Genomic DNA, 20,858 nt, shown 5'->3' with positions numbered 1-20,858 from the left:
ACACACAGATTGGCACTTTGGTCCCTAATGGGCCCTACCCTTTCCCTGGTTATCCTCTTGCCCTTAATATACTTATAAAACATCTTAGGATTTCCTTTATTTTGCTCGCCAGTGTTATTTCATGGCCCCTCCTCGCTCTCCTAATTTCTTTTTTAAGTATGCCCCTGCACTTTTTATACTCCTCTAGGGCTTCCTCCGTCTTTAGTCTTTTGTAACTGCCAAAAGCCCCCCTTTTTTTCCTAATGCATTTTTGTATCTCCCTTGTCATCCAAGGTTCCCTTTGCTTGTTGGTACCACCCTTGACCTTTACGGGAACATGTTGGCGTTGTACTCTCTCTATTTCCCTTCTGAAAGTCTCCCACTGCTTTGATGTGGATTTTCCTATAAGTAGCTGCTCCCAGTCCACTTTGGCCAGATCCTGCCTTATCATATTAAAATCGGCCTTCCCCCAATTTAGAACCCTTATTTCCAGGCCGTCTTTGTCTTTTTCCATGACCACCTTAAATCTCACCGAATTATGGTCACTGTCGCCAAAATGCTCTCCTACTGACACTTCCACCACTTGCCCGGCTACATTCCCTAGAATTAGGTCCAGTACCGCCCCCTCTCTTGTAGGACTTTCTACACGCTGGCTCAAAAAGCTCTCCTGGGTGCACTTTAAGAATTCTGCACCCTCTAAGCCTTTCACACTCTGACTATCCCAATTAATATTGGGGAAGTTGAAATCCCCCACTATTATTACCCTATTATTTTCGCACTTCTCTGAGATTTGCCTACATATCTGTTCCTCTATCTCCCCCTGACTGTTTGGGGGCCTATAGTACACTCCCAGCAAAGTGCTTGCCCCCTTTTTGTTTTTAAGTTCTACCCATATGGCCTCATTAGAGGAACCCGCTAATATATCATCCGTAATATTAGTAATTGACTCCTTAATTAATATTGCAACACCCCCTCCCCTTTTACACCCCCCTCTGTCTCGCCTGAAGATTCTATACCCCGGAATATTGAGCTGCCAGTCCTGACCCTCCCTCAACCATGTCTCCGTGATAGCAACAATATCGTACTCCCATGTGTTCAACAACAACTTCAGTTCATCCATCTTATTTGCAAGACTCCTTGCATTAAAATAAATGCCTTCCAGCCTTGCCATATTCCTTTTTGTTTTCACATATTTGCTCTGCCTTCCCAGCTGACTTGTTTTTTCCTCCGTATTTGGCTGTAATTCACCCCCTACTATAGCTCCACTCTGTATCCCATCCCCCTGCCAAGTTAGTTTAAACCCCCAACAATGCTAGCAAACCTCCCCGCAAGGATATTGGTCCCCCTCTGGTTCAGGTGTAAACCGTCCGACTTGTACAAGTCCCACCTTTCCCAGAAGCAGACCCAGTGATCCAGGAAACTAAAGCCCTCCCTCCTGCACCAACTCTTTAGCCACACATTCATCTGTTCTATCTTCCTATTCCTATACTCACTGGCACGTGGCACCGGGAGTAATCCAGAGATTACAACCTTTGAGGTCCTGCTCTTTAGTCTTCTACCTAGCTCCCTAAATTCTTGCTGCAGGACCTCATCCCTCTTTTTACCTATGTCGTTGGTACCAATGTGGACCACGACCTCTGGCTGTTCGCCCTCCCCCTCCAGAATGCCCTGCAGCCGCTCAGTGACATCCTTGACCCTGGCACCAGGGAGGCAACAAACCATCCTGGATTCACGTCTACGGCCACAGAAACGCCTATCTGTTCCCCTTACTATAGAATCCCCGACCACTATTGCTCTCCCACTCTTTTTCCTCCCTTCCTGGGCAGCAGGAGCACCCCCAGTGCCAGGAAGTTGGCTGCTGCTGCCTTCCTCTGGTAAGTCATCCCCCTCAACAGTATCCAAAGCGGTATACCTGGTTGAAAGGGGGATGGCCACAGGGGTCTCCTGCACTACCTGCCTGCTTCTATTGTTCCGCCTGGCGGTCACCCATTTCCCTTCTGCCTCTGCAGCCCTACCCTGCGGCGTGACCAACTCACTGTACGAGTAATTCGCGACCCTCTCAGCATCGTGAATGCTCCACAACCCATCCACCCGCAGCTCCAGCGCCGCAAGACGGCCTGCTAGTAGCTGCAGCTGGATGCATTTCTGGCACACGTGTTGGTCAGGGACACTGGCAGCCTCCCTGAATTCCCACATAAGAGCAAGAGGAGCACATCACGGGGCTGGGCTCTCCGGGCATGACCTACCCCTTTAATCAATTTAAATTAACTTAGTTCAATACCACCAGCAAAGTAAGCCTTACCTGGTCTCTGGAGCACTTTGTAGGCCCGCTCTACCGCTGAAGCACCCGCCGAAGCTCTGAGGCCTTGCCTCACCTAACTCCCTGACTCACCCAACTCTCAGCACTCTATGCAAAATCGCACTTCAAAGCCTGTTTTTATAGGCCCTGAAACAAAGACTTGCTGAGCTGAGCCCAGCTGCAGGAGAACCAGGTTTCTCCAGTTTCCCTTGTTAACTGCCTTCAGCTGCTCTGAGTTGTAGGACTTGTTTATCCCTTTTTAACCCTGCTTAAAGCTGGGAAATTTAGATTTTAACAGTAAACAGTACACAGTAAATGTGGAACAAACAAAAGTTTGATTTCAGCAGCCACCTTGCCGTTTGTGGGAGCTTACTGTGCGCAAATTGGCTGCCGTGTTTCCCACATTACAACAGTGACTGCATCCAAAAGTACTTAATTGGCTGTAAAGCGCTTTGAGACGTCCGGTGGTCGTGAAAGGCGCTATATAAATATAAGTCTTGCTTGCTTTCTTTCTTTTGGATGGTTACGGGCAGGTGGCGTGATGTGACTTAATACAAGGTGGCACACGAGGGCAGAAGACATCTGCACCAGCAAGGTGGTGGCAACCAACGTGCATCAGTGCATGGAGGTCTCCCCACGCGACGGCAGTGTGCGCACGACCAGGTCCGCACAGAGTTGGCGGTTCTCAACCCGGCCCTGTGGTATGGGTGCTGCAACTGGGCCAGTAACAGGTGGCCGGGGGGGGGGGGGGGGGGGGGGCTGCTCCTCCTCACATCGCATCTAAATAGAGTCCAGGCCGGTACGTTGTTGGAGGCGTGAACTGGCCCTTGCGGCCACATAGCCCACTGCCCAGAATTTCACCGAGAGTTGCGGGAGGATGCCAGCTTCTGTGTGATTGCATGAGATAGGGAATTCAGGAGAGATGAGGAGAAAGCTTGGATGGAGTACGAGAGTATTTACAGCACAGGAACAGGCCATTTGGCCCAATTGGTCCGTGCCGGTGTTTATGCTCCACACGAGCCTCCTCCCGCCCCTCTTCATCTAACTCCATCAATATATCTTTCTATCCCTTTCTCCCTCATGTGTTTAACTAGCTTCCCCCTTAAATACATCGATACTATTAGCCTCAACTACTCCCTGTGGCAGTGAGTTCCACATTTTCACCACTCTCTGGGTAAACAAGTTTCTCCTGAATTCTCTATTGGGTTTATTAGTGACTATTAAAGTTATGGCTCCTAGTTCTAGTCTCGTCTGCAAGTGGAAATATCTTCTCTACGTCTACCCTATCAAACCCTTTCATCATCCTCAAAACCTCGAGAGGGTCACCCGTAAGTTTCCTCTTTTTTAAAAAAAGGTAAGAGAGCCTCAGCCTGTTCAATCTTCCCCGATGGGTATAACCCCTCAGTTCTGGTATCACGCTAGTAAATCTTTTTTGCATCTTCTCCAGTGCCTCGGTATTATTACATGGAGACCAAAACTGTTCACAACACTCCAAGTTGAAGAGAACCAAAGTTCTATTCAAATTTAACCTAACTTCACTGCTGTTTAATTCTATCCCTCTGGAAATGAACCCCCCAGTGCGATGTTTGCTTTTTTCATGGCCTTACTAACCTGCGTTGCTACTTGTAACGATTTATGTATCTATACCCCCCAGATCCCTCTGTTCTTCTACCCCATATAGACACATTTTCCAAAGAAGGGTTGGGAGAAAAAGAGGGTAGCAGAAACACATGGGTGCACGATCCAGGGGTAACGCAGACACTGGGCTGTGCCCGAGGTACTCACGCTGTCCGCTGTTTCGGGTCCTCTTTTCCCTGACTTCCATCTTTCTCCACCAGCATCTGTCTAAAGGTGGCCACCTTCTGCTGGATCTCCTCCTCTGAATACCTGCGACCAGAATTCAATGAGAAAATCACCACCAGCACCACATCCTAAAGGGCGTTAACTAACAAAGTACCAGATACACCACAGTAATCCACCAATAGTGAGCTGTAATATCAAACCACTTTAATCCCATTGGACAGAATCCCAATGGACTCAACCCCTTCCCATTCACACCCATTGCACAGAATCCCAATGGACTCAACCCCTTCCATTATACAGAATCCCAATGGGCCCATACCCTTCCCATTCACTCCCATTGTATAGAATCCCAATGGACCCAACCCCTTCCATTATACAGAATCCCAATGGACCCAACCCCTTCCCATTCACTCCCATTGTATAGAATCCCAGTGGAGCCAAACCCTTACCATTCATTCCCATTGTATAGAATCCCAGTGGAGCCAACCCCTTTCCATTCACTCCCATTGTACAGAATCCCAATGGACCCAACCCCTTCCCATTCACCCCCATTGGACAGAATCTCAATTGACTAAACCCCTTCCCATTCACTCCCACTGTACAGAATCCCAATGGACCCAACCCCTTCCCATTCACTTCCATTGTACAGAATCCCAATGGACCCAACCCCTTCCCATTCACTTCCATTGTACAGAATGCCAATGGACACAACCCCTTCCCATTCACTCCCATTGTACAGAATCCCAATGGACCCAACCCCTTCACTCCCATTGTACAGAATCCCAATGGACCCAACCCTTCCCATTCACTCCCATTGTACCGAATCCCAATGGACCCAACCCTTCCCATTCACTCCCATTGTACAGAATCCCAATGGACCCAACCCTTCCCATTCACTCCCATTGTACAGAATCCCAATGGACTCAACCCCTTCACTCCCATTGTACAGAATCCCAATGGACCCAACCCTTCCCATTCACTCCCATTGTACAGAATCCCAATGGACCCAACCCCTTCACTCCCATTGTACAGAATCCCAATGGACCCAACCCTTCCCATTCACTCCCATTGTACCGAATCCCAATGGACCCAACCCTTCCCATTCACTCCCATTGTACAGAATCCCAATGGACCCAACCCATTCACTCCCATTGTACAGAATCCCAATGGACCCAACCCTTCCCATTCACTCCCATTGTACAGAATCCCAATGGACCCAACCCATTCACTCCCATTGTACAGAATCCCAATGGACCCAACCCCTTCACTCCCATTGTACAGAATCCCAATGGACCCAACCCTTCCCATTCACTCCCATTGTACAGAATCCCAATGGACCCAACCCTTCCCATTCACTCCCATTGTACAGAATCCCAATGGACCCAACCCCTTCAAATTCAACACCAAGAATCAGCTAACGCATCACAGGCCGGGGATGGAGCCTGGGCCTTTCCTGCTGTGCGTGTGGGGCTCAGTCCCACACCGGGTGAGATCAGCTCACTCAGCACAGGCCGGCAACTCCGATGCGCGGTGCCACCTACCCCTGCTCCTCCATCATGTCTTCCAGCTCGATGCACTTGAGCTCCACCCTGCGCTTGCGCTCGTGGTCCAGGATGTCCTGGTTAGGCTTCTTCACCAGGCTCGACTCCAGCTTCTTCAGCTCCTCCTCCGACTTGTAATCCACCCGGTCCTTCTTATGGCGAACGGAGGACAGGTTGCGCTGGACGTAGCCGTTGGTGCCGCTCCCCCGGGGGGTGGGCAGACCGATGCCGTTGTACATGGCGGTCGCTGGTCCCTGCCGCTCGCCGCTGCGGGGTGAAAGGCACACAAAGGTCAGGGAGAGAAACGACGGCTCGCCACGAGTGAACGGGGAGCAGGGGTCACTCGCGAATAGCACACACGCCAGAAACCGCCCGGTCGAACATCCCCCAAGGGGAGCAGCTTGGCTCACTCGCTAACCCGACTGAGTTGGAAGGTTGTTAATCTCTTTTTAAATTCTCATCCTTATGTTCAAATGCCTCTGTAATGTAACCTCCTCCACCCTGCTCCACCAGTGGCGGCCGTGCCTTCAGCTGTCTGGACCCTAAGCTCTAGAATTCCCTGCCTGAACCTCTCCGTTTCTCTACCTCTCGCTCCCCCTTTAAGACCCTCCTGAAATCCTACTTCTTTGACCAAGCTTTTGGTCATCTGTCCTAATAGCTCATGTGATTCAGTCAAATTTTGCTTAAAAACGCTCCTGTGAAGCGCCGTGGGACGTTTTACTACATAAAATTAACAGCACAGCAACAGGCCATTCGGCCCAACTGGTCTGTGCCGGTGTTTATGCTCCACATGAGCCTCCTCCCGCCCTATCAGCATAACCTATTCCTTTCTCCCTCATGCTTCCCTTTAAATGCATCTATGCATGTTAAAGGCGCCATACAAATCTAAGTTGGTGTTGTTGTGGGTTCAAGCCCCACTCCAAAGACTTCAGCCCGTAATCCAGTCCGACACTCCCAGGGAGTGCTGCACTGTCAGACGTGCCGCCTTTCAGATGAGATGTTAAACCGAGGGCCCCGTCTGCTCTCTCAGGTGGACGTAAAATCCCACAACACTATTGGAGTAAGAGCAGGGGGAGTTCTCCCCAGTGTCCTGGGGCCAATATTTAACCCCGCGACCAGAACAACAACAGATTATCTTGCTGCCCAACATTCAACGAGCCAGTCCGTTCGCGGTTTGTGGGATCATGCTGTGTGAAAAACGGCTGCCAGGATTCTCGACACAGCAAGAGTCAGCACACTTCCAACGTTATTCAGTGCATGTGAAAACCTTAGGGACCTTTCCGAGAGGGTAATAAAGGAAAGCAAAGTCTTCCTCCTCCGCTCCGCTCCGCTCCCCCCCCCCCCCACACACTGTGAAGAGTGGCCACTGCACCCCCATTTAGTTTAGCAATGGAGCAGTTACATTTGTGGCCCCCTTTCATTTTCTCCTGGTCGAGAGTCAGTTATGCAGCAAAGCAATAAAATGTTTATGCAGAATCTGAATTTGAAGCAATCCATTGCTTTTAAAAAATAAATCTGTGACTGGCGGTTTTAAAGAATTTATTTACTTGATTACCTGTGGCACTGCCCAGTGAGTACAAGTTTTTTTTCTCCACTATACAGGGTGGGGACTGAGTTGCAGAAGCGACTTTAGGAAAGTGCTGCACAGCGCCCCCTGGAGGCCAGAGCCTGCAACTTCAGTGTGACCGTTGACATAGGGAAATTGAATAGGGAATTTTGCCGTAGTAATTTGCAACGGGAAATGTTGGCACAAACGTGTGACGAACAATCGTCACGGCTAGAATTATGCTCCCTGTGCAAGATTTTTAGTACATAGATATTGTTTTGAAATTCATCCATTTTTATAATAACTGAAAGAACCTTCATTTCTGTGGCGCCTTTCACGACCTCAGGACGTCCCAAGGCACTTCACAGCCAATGAAGTACTTTTGAAGTGGAGTCACTGTTGTAATGTAGGAAACGCGGCAGCCAATTTGCACACAGCAAGCTCCCACAAACAGCAATGTGATAATGTGCAGATAATCTGTTTTAGCAACGCAGGTTGAGAGATAAATATTGGCCTCAGGACACCTGGGAGAACTCCCCCTACTCTTCTTCGAAATAGTGCCATGGGATCTTTTATATCCGCCGGAGAGGGCAGACTAGGGTTTAACGTCTCATCCAAAAGACGGCACCTTCAACAGTGCAGCACTCCCTCAGTACTGCACTGGAGGGTCAGCCTAGATTTTTGTGCCCAAGTCTCTGGAGTGGGACTTGAACCCACAGCCTTCTGACTCGGAGGCGAGAGAGCCAAGGCTGACAGTGGAGGCAGAATTTACCCATGGTGCTCACGAGGGAACCTCTTCTATAAAAGAGGGGCCGACAGTGGAGTTTGACTCTGGCTCCATTCACTCCCCCTCCACGATCAGGAAACTGATTATCTCTCTCTCTCTCTCTCTCTCTCTTGTTGGAAACATTGGTTAAACTCTAGGACCATTGGTCTGCCAAAGCCCAAGACCATATCCCCCCTCCCCTGGGGCAGCATCCAGGGCAAAGCAGCCCGCTTGATCGGCACCCCATCCACCACCTTAAACATTCACTCCCTCCACCACCGGCGTACCATGGCTGCAGTGTGTACCATCTACAAGATGCAATGCAGCAACGCACCAAGGCTTCTTTGGCAGCACCTCCCAAACCCGCAACCCCTCACACCTAAAAGGACAAGGGCAGCAGGCGCATGGGGACAACACCACCTCCAAGCAACACACCATCCTGACTTGAAACTATATTGCCGTTCACAGAAACATAGAAGATAGGAGCAGGAGTAGGCCATTTGGCCCCTCGAGCCTGTTCCGCCATTTAATGAGATCATGGCTGATCATCCAAATTCAGTACCCTGTCCCTGCCTTCTCCCCATATCCCTTGATCCCTTTAGCCTTAAGAAATATATCCAACTCCTTCTTGAATATATTTAATGTATTGGCCTCTACTGCTTTCTGTGGTAGAGAATTCCACAGGTTCACCACTCTCTGGGTGAAGAAATTCCTCCTCATCTCTGTCCTAAATGGCCTACCCCTTATCCTTAGACTGTGACCCCTGGTTCTGGACTCCCCCGCCATCAGGAACATCCTTCCCGCATTTAGTCTGTCTAGTCCTGTTAGAATTTTATAAGTTTCAATGAGATCCCCTCTCATTCTTCTAAACTCTAGCGAATGTAAGCCCAATCGACACAATCTCCCCTCATACGTCATTCCTGCCATCCCAGGTATCAGTCTGGTGAATCTTGGCTGCACTCTCTCCATGGCAAGAACATCCTTCCTCAGATAAGGCGACCAAAACTGCACAAAATACTCTAGGTGTGGTCTCACCAAGGCCACATAAAGGGAAGGATAGTTCAAAAATGTATTGTGCTACAAAGTTTGAAACAAACCCTGAACATCCACTGCAACTTTTGTTTTGGAAAAGGGGAGAAAGTTAAAATTCCATATTGAAGAAACTTGATTTCCAAAACTGGTGTAGAAAAGGTAAGTGCAGCAATTTAACTGTTTAAAAAAAAATTAAACCTCATTATTAAATTTTATCATTAAAGGATTCTCACTATATAAATACAAAAGATCTTGCATATGTTGCAGGTAGATTTAGTGTCTTCCTTCCACACAGAATCATTGAATGATACAGCACAGGAGGAGGCCATTCGGCCCATCATGCCAGTGCCATCTCTTTGAAAGAGCTCTCCAATTAATTCCAATCCCCTGCTCTTTCCCCAGAGCCCTGTAATTCCACCCCCCCGCCCCCAAGTGTTTACCCAATTCCCCTTTTGAAAGTTACTATTAAATCTGCTTCCACCGCCCTTTCAGGCAGTGCATTCCAGATCACAACAACTCGCTGCGTAAAAATGTTTTTCCTCACATCGCCTCTGGTTCTTTTGCCAATCACCTTAAACCTGTGTCCTCTGGTTACCGCCCCTTCAGCCAGTAAACAGTTCCTCTATATTTACACTGGCAAAACCATTCCTGATTTTGAACACCTCTATCAAATCTCCTCTTAACCTTCTCTGCTCCAAGGAGAATAATCCCAGGCTCGCCACGTAACTGTAATCTTTCATCCCTGCGACCATTCTAGTGAATATCTTCTGCACCCTCGCCCAAGGCCTTGCCATCCTTCCTAAAGTGTGGTGCCCAGAACTGACCACAATACGCCAGCTGAGGCCTAAACAGTTTGAACAAACATGTCCACATTTATAATGGGACTGGCTATGTAAACTCGTCAAGGTAGAATTGCACCCTCCTGGTGCAGCGCCGCCAATGGCAGGAGTGAGCAATTACAGCGTGACATAGGCAGTTCCTATTATCAACGTGGACGTGGGAATTTAACAATAGAAATATAAAAATAAGGTCAATATGGCTTTTAAATGGAGACTGAATTGCACCCTGGTCCAATTATCACCCACTTCACCTAGACGATACAGGAGTCCATTCGGCCCATCGTGCCTGCGCCAGCTCTTTGAAAGAGCTAGCCAATTAATCCCACTCCCGTTCTTTCCTCATAGCCATGTTCCCCGCAATTTTATTTTGAGCCATACAAAACTCCGCGCATGCACAGGTTTGTCAATTTGAAAGCCAGCTAGCCGGCTCCGCGGGAATCCTGGGGCGCTGCGCAGCTTCAAGGGAACATAGCCATGTAATTTTTGCCCCTTCAAACATACAGAATCATAGAATGATATAGGCCATTCGGTCCATCGAATGCTATACTTGCTCTCGGCACCGTGCAGCGCTGCGGGAGAGTAACTGGAGTCTCAGTTACGCTCGTTAAGACTTGCCAACTGTCTGTGTAAGCTTATTGAACTGAAATATTAAACCCCTTCATTGATAGTCAATATTTTGATATTCAAATTCATTCTTCAAAATGGTCAAGGTTTCAAATCCTAAAAGTCTTGAAATTTCAATTGAAAATGCTCAACAACAATTGTCTTTTGGATGAGACATTAAACCGAGGTCTCGCCTGCAATGTTACCCCCCCCCCCCCAGGCACCAATCGGGGAGGTCCCGCGCAGGGCGCTCACCGCCTGCTGCCGTTAGGAAAGATATGTCCGGTCGCGCAGCAAATTTAAAGGGACCGCGCACAAAAAAGAGAACACTGCTCGTCTGCCCTCTAAGAGATCCCACGGCCACTATTGGAAGAAGAACATAAGACGTAGGAGCAGGAGTAGGTCATTTGGCCCCTCGAGCCTGCTCCGCCATTCAATAAAATCATGGCTGATCTGATCTTGGCCTCAACTCCACTTCCCTGCCGCTCCCCATAACCCTCGACTCCTTACCTTTCAAAATCTGTGTGTCTCCACCTTAGTTATATTCAATGACCCAGCCTCCACAGCTCTCTGGGGCAGAGAATTCCAAAGATTCACAACCCTCAGAGAGGACATTCCTCCTCATTACCGATTTAAAAGGGTGCCCCCTTATTCTGAAATTATGCCCCCCTAGTTCTAGATTCCCCCACGAGGAAAAAGACCTTCCCTGGTGTCCTGGGGTCAATGTTTATCCCTCGACCAAGATCACTAAAACACAGGTGATCTGGTCATTTATCTCACTGCTGTTCGTGGGAGCTTGCTGTGCGCAAAATGGCTGCCGCGTTTCCTACATTACAACAGCGACCGCACTTCAAAAAGTACTTAAACAACTGTGAAGCGCTTTGGGACGTCCCGAGGCCGTGAGAGGCACTGTAGAAATATAGGTTCCTTCAAGTATGGATGAATTAAAAAAAATATTTATCTATGTACTAAAAATCTTACACAGGGAGAATAATGTCAGCTGTCACGACTGCTCGTCACACGTTTGCGCCAACATTTCCCAGGGTGAACGCTACGGCAAAATTCCCTATTCAATTTCCCCATGTCAACAGTCACGATGAAATTGCAGGCTCTCGCCTCCAGGGGGCGATGTGCAGCACTTTCCTAAACATTCTCCTACAACTCTATCTAAAAAATAACTTGTACTCACCAATTAATTGCGGGCACAGCAACAGGGAATTATTTAGTTAAAAAGTGTGGTGTGATACATTTCGGTAGGAAGAACGAGGAGAGACAATACAAGCTAAATGTTGCCATTTCAAAGTGGGTGCAAGAACAGAGAGTTCTGGGGACGTTTGTGCACAAATCTTTGATGGGGGCAGGACAGGTTAACGTGCATTTAATGAAGCATATGGGATCCTGGGCTTTATAAACAGAGGCATAGAGTACAAACGCCGGGAAGTTATGTTAAACCTAAATAAAACACGAGTTCGGCCCCAGCTGGAGTATTGTGTCCAATTCTGGGCACCGTACTTTAGGAAGGACGCGAAGGCTGTGGAGAGGGTACAGAAGAGATTTACTAGAATGGTTCCAGGGTTGAAGGATTACAGTTACATGGATAGACTGGAGAAGCTGAGGTTGTTCTCCTTAGAGCAGAGAAGGCAAAGAGGAGATTTGATAGAGGTGTTTAAAATCATGAAGAGCTCAGATAGAGTAAATACAGAGAAACTGTTTCCAATCACTGAAGGGTCGATAACCAGAGGGCACAGATTTAAGGTGATTGGCAAAAGAACCAGAGGCGACATGAGGAAAAACTTGTTTAGGCTATGATTGGTTAGAATGTGGAATCCTGGTTGGATGGTGGATACGGATTCAATAGCAGCCTTCAAAAGGGAACTGGATAAATACTTGAAGGAGAAAAAATTGCTGTGATGTGGGGAAAGAGCGGGGGAGTGGGACTAACTGGATTGCTCTTCGAAAGAGAGGGACAGAATTGATGGGCCGAATGGTGCTGTATCATTCTACGATTCGATGCATTGCTTCAATTTTCAATTTATAGAAAAACATTTAATTGCTTTACAGAATGAGTTCTCGGATAACAATCAGCTTTTAGAAATTAAATCCCTTTTAATTGTTATGCTGCAGGAAACTCCCGATTTACCGGCACCTAAATAACCGGAAGTCTCTGTTAACCGGCAAAATTCAGGAGTAGGTTCAGGTAAGTTCTACTTCATATTAGTGGCCGTTCCTGGACCTGTGGCTGTGTAATCGGGGTTCCTGAACTTGTTGCCAAGCAACAGGGAAGCCTGGATTTGTTGCTGTGTACGGAGTTCTCGTACCTTTTAACTATACCTCTCTGTAATCCGGACTTTTTGATAAACCGGCACCACGTCGGTGCCGGATAATAAAGAGTTTCCTGTAATTGATTTCTTCTAGTCTTATAAAATAGTCAACCTCCCCAGTTGCACAAAGCCTTCAGGTGAAGTGGACGGGTGGTTAGAGGGCAGCAGATAATAGGACCAGGCTGTACACAGAAGTTAGTATAAGAAAAAACATAAGAGCTAAGAAATAACTGCAGGAGTCGGCCATTTGGCCCCTCGAGCCTGCTCCGCCATTCAATAAGATCATGGCTGATCTGATCTTGGCCTCAACTCCACTTCCCCGCCGCTCCCCATAACCCTCGACTCCCTTACCTTTCAAAGTCTGTGTCTCTCCACCTTAAATATATTCACTGACCCAGCCTCCACAGCTCTCTGGGGAAGAGAATTCCAAAGATTCACGGCCCTCCGAGAAGAAATTCCTCCTCATTTCAGTTTTAAATGGGTGACCCCTTATTCTGAAATTATGCCCCCTAGTTCTAGATTCCCCCACAAGGGGAAACATCCTCCCTGCATCTACCCTGTCAAGCCCCCTCAGAATCTTATATGTTTCAATAAGATCCCCTCTCATTCTTCTAAACTCCATGGTGTGGAGATGCCGGAGTTGGACTGGGGTGGACAAATGTAAGAAGTCACCTGGTGTTGTGTGACTTCTTACATTTCTAAACTCCAGTGAGGAGAGGCCCAACCTTTCTTCATAAGACAAGCCCTTCATCTCAGGGATCAACCTCGTGAACCTTCTCTGAACTGCCCCCAATACAAGTATATCCTTCCTTAAATAAGGAGACCAAAACTGTACGCAGTACTCCAGGTGTGGTCTCACCAATACCCTGTACAGTTGTAGCAGGACTTCCCTACTTTTATACTCCATTCCCCTTGCAATAAATGTTCCCTCTAATTTAGTTTGGGCCCTGCCAGGTCCCTTTAAGGGGCTGCGCGGGCCGTTCAAAATGCCATGCATGCCCGTTTTTTGTATTGAAAAGCCGGCTGTGCGGGTTCCCTGCAGCCACACAGCTTACAGGAATGTTGATCTGGAGCGCTGTGTACAAGTCCGGGCCCCGCACCTTACAAAGGATATATTGGCCTTGGACGGAGTGCAGCACAGGTTCACCAGAATGTCACCAGGGATCAAATTACGAGGAGATTTTACATAAACTAGGCTTGTATTCCCTGGAAATAGAAGGTTATGGGATTGTAGGATTTTGAAAGGAATTGTTACGGTAGGTAGAGAGAAACTTTTTCTACTGGTGCAGGGAGTCTAGGACAAGGGGACAGAACCTTAAAATCAGAGCCAGGCCATTCAGGAGAGAAGTTAGGAAACACTTCTTCACACAAAGGGCGTAGAACATAAGAAGTAAGAGCAGGAGCAGGAGCAGGAGTAGGCCATACGGCCCCTCGAGCCTGCTCCACCATTCATAACAGGAAATAGGAGCAGGAGTGGGCCATACGGCCCCTCGAGCCTGCTCCACCATTCATAACAGGAAATAGGAGCAGGAGTGGGCCATACGGCCCCTCGAGTCTGCTCCACCATTCATAACAAGAAATAGGAGCAGGAGTGGGCCATACGGCCCCTCGAGTCTGCTCCACCATTCATAACAGGAAATAGGAGCAGGAGTGGGCCATACGGCCCCTCGAGTCTGCTCCACCATTCATAACAGGAAATAGGAGCAGGAGTAGGCCATACGGCCCCTCGAGTCTGCTCCACCATTCATAACAGGAAATAGGAGCAGGAGTGGGCCATACGGCCCCTCGAGTCTGCTCCACCATTCATAACAGGAAATAGGAGCAGGAGTAGGCCATACGGCCCCTCGAGTCTGCTCCACCATTCATAACAAGAAATAGGAGCAGGAGTGGGCCATACGGCCCCTCGAGCCTGCTCCACCATTCATAACAAGAAATAGGAGCAGGAGTGGGCCATACGGCCCCCCGAGTCTGCTCCACCATTCATAACAAGAAATAGGAGCAGGAGTGGGCCATACGGCCCCTCGAGCCTGCTCCACCATTCATAACAAGAAATAGGAGCAGGAGTGGGCCATACGGCCCCTTGAGTCTGCTCCACCATTCATAACAGGAAATAGGAGCAGGAGTGGGCCATACGGCCCCTCGAGTCTGCTCCACCATTCATAACAGGAAATAGGAGCAGGAGTAGGCCATACGGCCCCTCGAGTCTGCTCCACCATTCATAACAAGAAATAGGAGCAGGAGTGGGCCATACGGCCCCTCGAGCCTGCTCCACCATTCATAACAAGAAATAGGAGCAGGAGTGGGCCATACGGCCCCCCGAGTCTGCTCCACCATTCATAACAAGAAATAGGAGCAGGAGTGGGCCATACGGCCCCCTGAGCCTGCTCCACCATTCATAACAAGAAATAGGAGCAGGAGTGGGCCATACGGCCCCTCGAGCCTGCTCCGCCATTCATAACAAGAAATAGGAGCAGGAGCGGGCCATACGGCCCCTCGAGCCTGCTCCACCATTCATAACAAGAAATAGGAGCAGGAGTGGGCCATACGGCCCCTTGAGCCTGCTCCACCATTCATAACAAGAAATAGGAGCAGGAGTAGGCCATACGGCCCCTCGAGTCTGCTCCACCATTCATAACAAGAAATAGGAGCAGGAGTGGGCCATACGGCCCCTCGAGCCTGCTCCACCATTCATAACAAGAAATAGGAGCAGGAGTGGGCCATACGGCCCCCCGAGCCTGCTCCGCCATACATAACAAGAAATAGGAGCAGGAGTGGGCCATACGGCCCCTTGAGCCTGCTCCACCATTCATAACAAGAAATAGGGGCAGGAGTGGGCCATACGGCCCCTTGAGCCTGCTCCACCATTCATAACAAGAAATAGGAGCAGGAGTGGGCCATACGGCCCCTCGAGCCTGCTCCACCATTCATAACAAGAAATAGGAGCAGGAGTGGGCCATACGGCCCCTCGAGCCTGCTCCGCCATTCATAACAAGAAATAGGAGCAGGAGTCGGCCATACGGCCCCTCGAGTCTGCTCCACCATTCATAACAAGAAATAGGAGCAGGAGTAGGCCATACGGCCCCTCGAGCCTGCTCCACAATTCATAACAAGAAATAGGAGCAGGAGTAGGCCATACGGCCCCTCGAGTCTGCTCCACCATTCATAACAAGAAATAGGAGCAGGAGTAGGCCATACGGCCCCTCGAGCCTGCTCCACAATTCATAACAAGAAATAGGAGCAGGAGTAGGCCATACGGCCCCTCGAGTCTGCTCCACCATTCATAACAAGAAATAGGAGCAGGAGTGGGCCATACGGCCCCTCGAGCCTGCTCCACCATTCATAACAAGAAATAGGAGCAGGAGTGGGCCATACGGCCCCTCGAGTCTGCTCCACCATTCATAACAAGAAATAGGAGCAGGAGTGGGCCATACGGCCCCTCGAGCCTGCTCCGCCATTCATAACAAGAAATAGGAGCAGGAGTGGGCCATACGGCCCCTCGAGTCTGCTCCACCATTCATAACAAGAAATAGGAGCAGGAGTGGGCCATACGGCCCCTCGAGCCTGCTCCACCATTCATAACATGAAATAGGAGCAGGAGTGGGCCATACGGCCCCTCGAGCCTGCTCCACCATTCATAACATGAAATAGGAGCAGGAGTGGGCCATACGGCCCCCTGAGCCTGCTCCACCATACAATAAGATCACGGCTGATCATCGACCTCAACTCCACTTTCCCGCCCAATCTCCATATCCCTTGATTCCCCTAGAGTCCAAAAATCTATCGATCTCAGTCTTGAATATACTCAAAGACTCAGCATTCACAGCCCTCTGGGGCAGAGAATTCCAAAGACTCACAACCCTCTGAGTGAAGAAATTCTTCCTCATCTCGGTCTTAAATGGCCGACCCCTTATCCTGAGACTAAGTCGCCTAGTTCTAGATACTCCAGCCAGGGGAAACAACCTCTCAGCATCTACCCTGTCAATCCCCCTCAGAATCTTGTATGTTTCAATGAGATCACCTCTCATTCTTCTAAACTCCAGAGAGTATCGGCCCATTCTACACAATCTCTCCTCATAGGACAGCCCTCTCATCCCAGGAATCAATCTAGTGAACCTTCGTTGCACCTCCTTTGGGAAGCATCCTGGAATCCCCACATGGCACAGGATGTGCATTCCACAGGACTGAACTGCCCTGCCTTTACTTAATAGACTATTACAGGAGACACTGGTTTATCCAGAGGTTGTATGTCCGGAAACCTCGATCTACCGGCAGAAATCAGGAGCCGTTTTGTATGGTTTTTTTTCTTCTCGTGGCTTTTTTTTCCAAGTCAGGCTCTGGAAAGTCACTCAAACTGTTGCTAAGCTACAGAGACGCTTCCAAGGTACGGGCCGACTGTTTGAAGCTGTTGCTAAGCAACAGTGTTTGTTGTCAGATACGGAGATGAAAACCGCCGTATGCTTCAACATTAACGCTGGTACGTCCGGCAGTTTTGATAGATCGGCAACAGCTCGGTCCCATCGGTGCCGGAATTAACAAAGTTTCCTCTAACTAGAAAAGTGTGCAACACACTCAAACAAAAAGCAAATGCTAGTAGCTCAATTAATAATTTTAAAGTTGAAAGAGACAGATTTCTGCTAGCCAAGGGTATTAAGGGATATGGAGCCAAGATGGGTGGATAGGGTTACATCACAGATCAGCCATGATCTCATTGAATGGTGGAACAGGCTCAAGGGGCTGAATGGCCTACTGCTGTTCCTATGTTCCTCGTAGCCCAGCAATTTTTTCCCCTCAAGTATTTATCCAATTCTCTCTTGGAAGTTATTAATAAAACTGCTTCCACCACCCTTTCAGGCAGTGCATTCCAGGTCATCACTCGATGCGTAAAATATATTCTCATCTCCCCCTCTGCTTCTTTTACCGATTACCTTCAATCTGTGTCCTCTGGTTACCGACCCTCCTGCCAGTGGAAACAGTTTCTCCCTATTTACTCTATCAAAGCCCTTCGTTATTTTTGAACACTCTTTCAAATCTCCTCTTAACCTTCTCTGCTCGAAGGGGAACAACCCCAGCTTCTCTCCACATAACTGAAGTCCCTCATCCCCGGTACCATGCCAATAAATCCCTGCTGCACCCTCCCCAAGGCCTTGACATCCTTCCTAAAGTGTGATGCCCAGAATTGGACGCAACACTCCAGCGGAGGCATAACCCGGTTATTTATAAAGGTTTAGCATAGCCTCCTTGCTTTTGTACTCTATGCCTCTATTTATAAAGCCAAGGATCCATACACTTCTTTTAAAAAAAAAGTTAACAGCCTTCTCAATTTGTTCTGCCACCTTCAAAGATCTGTGTACGCACACACCCAGGTCTCTGTTCCTGCACCCCCAGTAAAAGTGTACCATTTAATTGATAGTACCGCTGATCATTCTTCCTATCAAAAAGCATGACTTCTACCTATCCTTATTTAACGGAGGATTATTTACGAAGTCACTACAGCATGACTGTTTACATAGGCTTCCCCCCATTGTACGAATTTGTCACACAGAAAGCTGACGAGTTGCACGCAGACGTCAAGACTTTTAATATATTTTTAGAACATTCGGTTTTAAGCAAAAAAAAGCAATGCAGCTAAAGGATTTTAAGAGAACATAAATGTTTTTAAACCAGTGAAATTCAAAAGAGAGAATCCCATGGAACAATTTTAACAGATTTTATTCAATGCATTCGTTAAACGTCAATCATTCCACAGTTTTGCAAGAAATTAGTTGTTGGAAATTAAGAGATTTATCTGAAGAATACCATTCCTGACCGCAACTATTGCAGTATTTAATATTTTAAAATAGAAAGACTTGCATGTATATCGCACCTTTCACAACCTCAGGACGTCCCAAAGTGCTTCACAGCCAATGAGGTGCTTTTGAAGTGATTGAAATGATTTGTTAAAACTCTCTAGTAAAGGTTTTTTTTAAATTAAACAACATTTAAAGACAATGTAAACAGTGAATAAATTACAATTTTAAAGGAACTTTATGAGATTATATTTTAGAAAGTCACCATTTTAAATTTAAAACCGTTATGGTTTCAAATTGAAATCATTATGGTTTTAAGTCAAAAGTTATGATTTAAAATCGAAAGAGTTACGGTTTTAAGTTAAAGCACTCTCGCCTCGGAGTTGAGGGTTCAATTCCCACTCCGGAGAATTGAGCACAAATATTTGGCTGACACTCCAGAACAGTGCCGAGGGAGCGCTGCACTGTCGGAGGTGTCATCTTTCGGATGAGATGTTAAACAGAGGGCCTGTCTGCTCTCTCAGGTGGACATAATAGATCCTATGGCACTATTTCGAAGAGGAGATGGGGAGTTCTTCCCGTGTCCTGATTTATCCCTCAACCAACAGTATTAAAAAAACAGATTACCTGATCATTATCACATTGCAGTTTGTGCGAGTTTACTGTGCGCAAATTGGCTGCCGCGTTTCCGACATTACAACAGTGACTACACTCCAAAAGTACTTCATTGGCCGTGAAGCGCTTTGGGACATTCTGAGGTTGCAAAAGGCGCAAGTCTTTTTTTAAAGTTATATTTCAGTTAAAACAGTTCTGATTAAATAATTATGGTTTAAAATTGAAATATTTATAGTTAAATCAATAGTTATGGTTTGATTAAAAGCAGCAATGGTGCAATAGTTAAGATTTAAAATTAAAAGAGTTATGATTTAAAATTTAAAAGCATAAATTTCAGTTAAAACAGTTATGGTTAAATAGCTATGGTTTAAAATTAAATAATTATGGTTTAAAATTAAATAGTTCTGGTTTAAAATTGGAATAGTTATGGTCAAATCAATAGTTCTGGTTTAAATTTTTAATAGTTATGGTCAAATTAATAGTTCTGGTTTAAATTTTTTAATAGTTATGGTCAAATCAATAGTTCTGGTTTAAAATTTTAATAGTTATGGTCAAATTAATAGTTCTGGTTTAAATTTTTTAATAGTTATGGTCAAATCAATAGTTCTGGTTTAAAATTTTAATAGTTATGGTCAAATTAATAGTTCTGGTTTAAATTTTTTAATAGTTATGGTCAAATCAATAGTTCTGGTTTAAAATTTTAATAGTTATGGTCAAATTAATAGTTCTGGTTTAAATTTTTTAATAGTTATGGTCAAATCAATAGTTCTGGTTTAAAATTTTAATAGTTATGGTCAAATTAATAGTTCTGGATCAAAATTGGAATAGTTATGGTCAAATCAATAGTTCTGGTTCAAAATTGAAATAATTTTGGTCAAATCAATAGTTCTGGTTTAAAATTGAAATAATTAGGGTTAAATCGATAGTTCTGGTTCAAAATTGAAATAATTATGGTTAAATCGATGGTTCTGGTTTAAAATTGGAATAGTTACGGTTAAATCGATGCTCATGGTTTAAAATGGGAACAGTTGCGGTTTGAGGGGCAGAGAGTAAGGCTGGGGAGTTGGAAGCCTCGAGTGGGCCGCAGGGGGGCCCGGGTTGCCCGAGTACCCGATGCCGAGGCTCAGCCCTGCGGCCTAGCCGCCCGAGTGGCCTCGGGCTCCGCGCTGCGCTCCACGACCTGAGAGGCTGCGGGGACTAACCTGCCGGCAGCTGCCGGGGAGGGTGTGTGCCCGGGATCTCAGTGGGTGGGTGAGTATCTGCGGCTTCTTCTCTCTCGCTTCCTTCCTTCGCCCTCTCCCGCTCTTCACTGCGACACCAACATGGAGACGCTTCGCAGCTCCCCCTCGGTTCGCCAGGGAGAGGCGATGGGGAGAGGAGAGGGATGTGGGGGAAACTGACGGGAAATGTAGTTTTCGCCCCTCCGCCTGCTCGCCGGGGAGAATGGCCGACCGCGGCTCGGTGGACTACACCTCCCAGAGGGCATCGCGCGCGCCAGCCTGCCAGCCACTTTGAGCACGGCTCGGCGCCGCAAGAGGCTGGCGGGAAATGTAGTCTGCGTGCCCGCGCCTGCGCGCCGGGCACAATGGCCGCCCGCGGCTCAGCAGACTGCAATACCCAGAAGGCAACGTTTCCACCCCTCCTCGGTCGCTCTCACGCATGCCGCCTGTCTGGCGCGGCGCTGCATGAGGCTGATGGGAAATGTAGTTTCTGCCCTCCGGTTCAACC

At 47.6% G+C, this 20,858-nt stretch overlaps 1 protein-coding gene across 1 annotated transcript in view; it reads right to left on the bottom strand.

The window, feature by feature from the left end:
• Positions 1-20,514, bottom strand: part of LOC147081143 (serine/arginine repetitive matrix protein 2-like) — a 31,012-nt gene extending 10,498 nt beyond the window's left edge. The window contains exons 1-3 of the mRNA XM_085980940.1: positions 20,333-20,514; positions 5,623-5,889; positions 4,064-4,165 (exon numbers count right to left, since the gene is read on the bottom strand). Coding sequence (XP_085837066.1) covers positions 4,064-4,165; positions 5,623-5,861 — 341 coding nt within the window. The 5' untranslated portion in view covers positions 5,862-5,889; positions 20,333-20,514. The remainder of the gene's footprint in view (positions 1-4,063; positions 4,166-5,622; positions 5,890-20,332) is intronic.
• Positions 20,515-20,858: the final 344 nt, after the last annotated feature.

The sequence above is a fragment of the Somniosus microcephalus genome, unplaced genomic scaffold, assembly GCF_052327205.1.
Source record: "Somniosus microcephalus isolate GS21.2 unplaced genomic scaffold, FLI_Smic_1.0 scaffold761, whole genome shotgun sequence".
NCBI lineage: Eukaryota > Metazoa > Chordata > Chondrichthyes > Squaliformes > Somniosidae > Somniosus > Somniosus microcephalus.
This window is presented reverse-complemented; position numbering and strand designations above follow the sequence as displayed.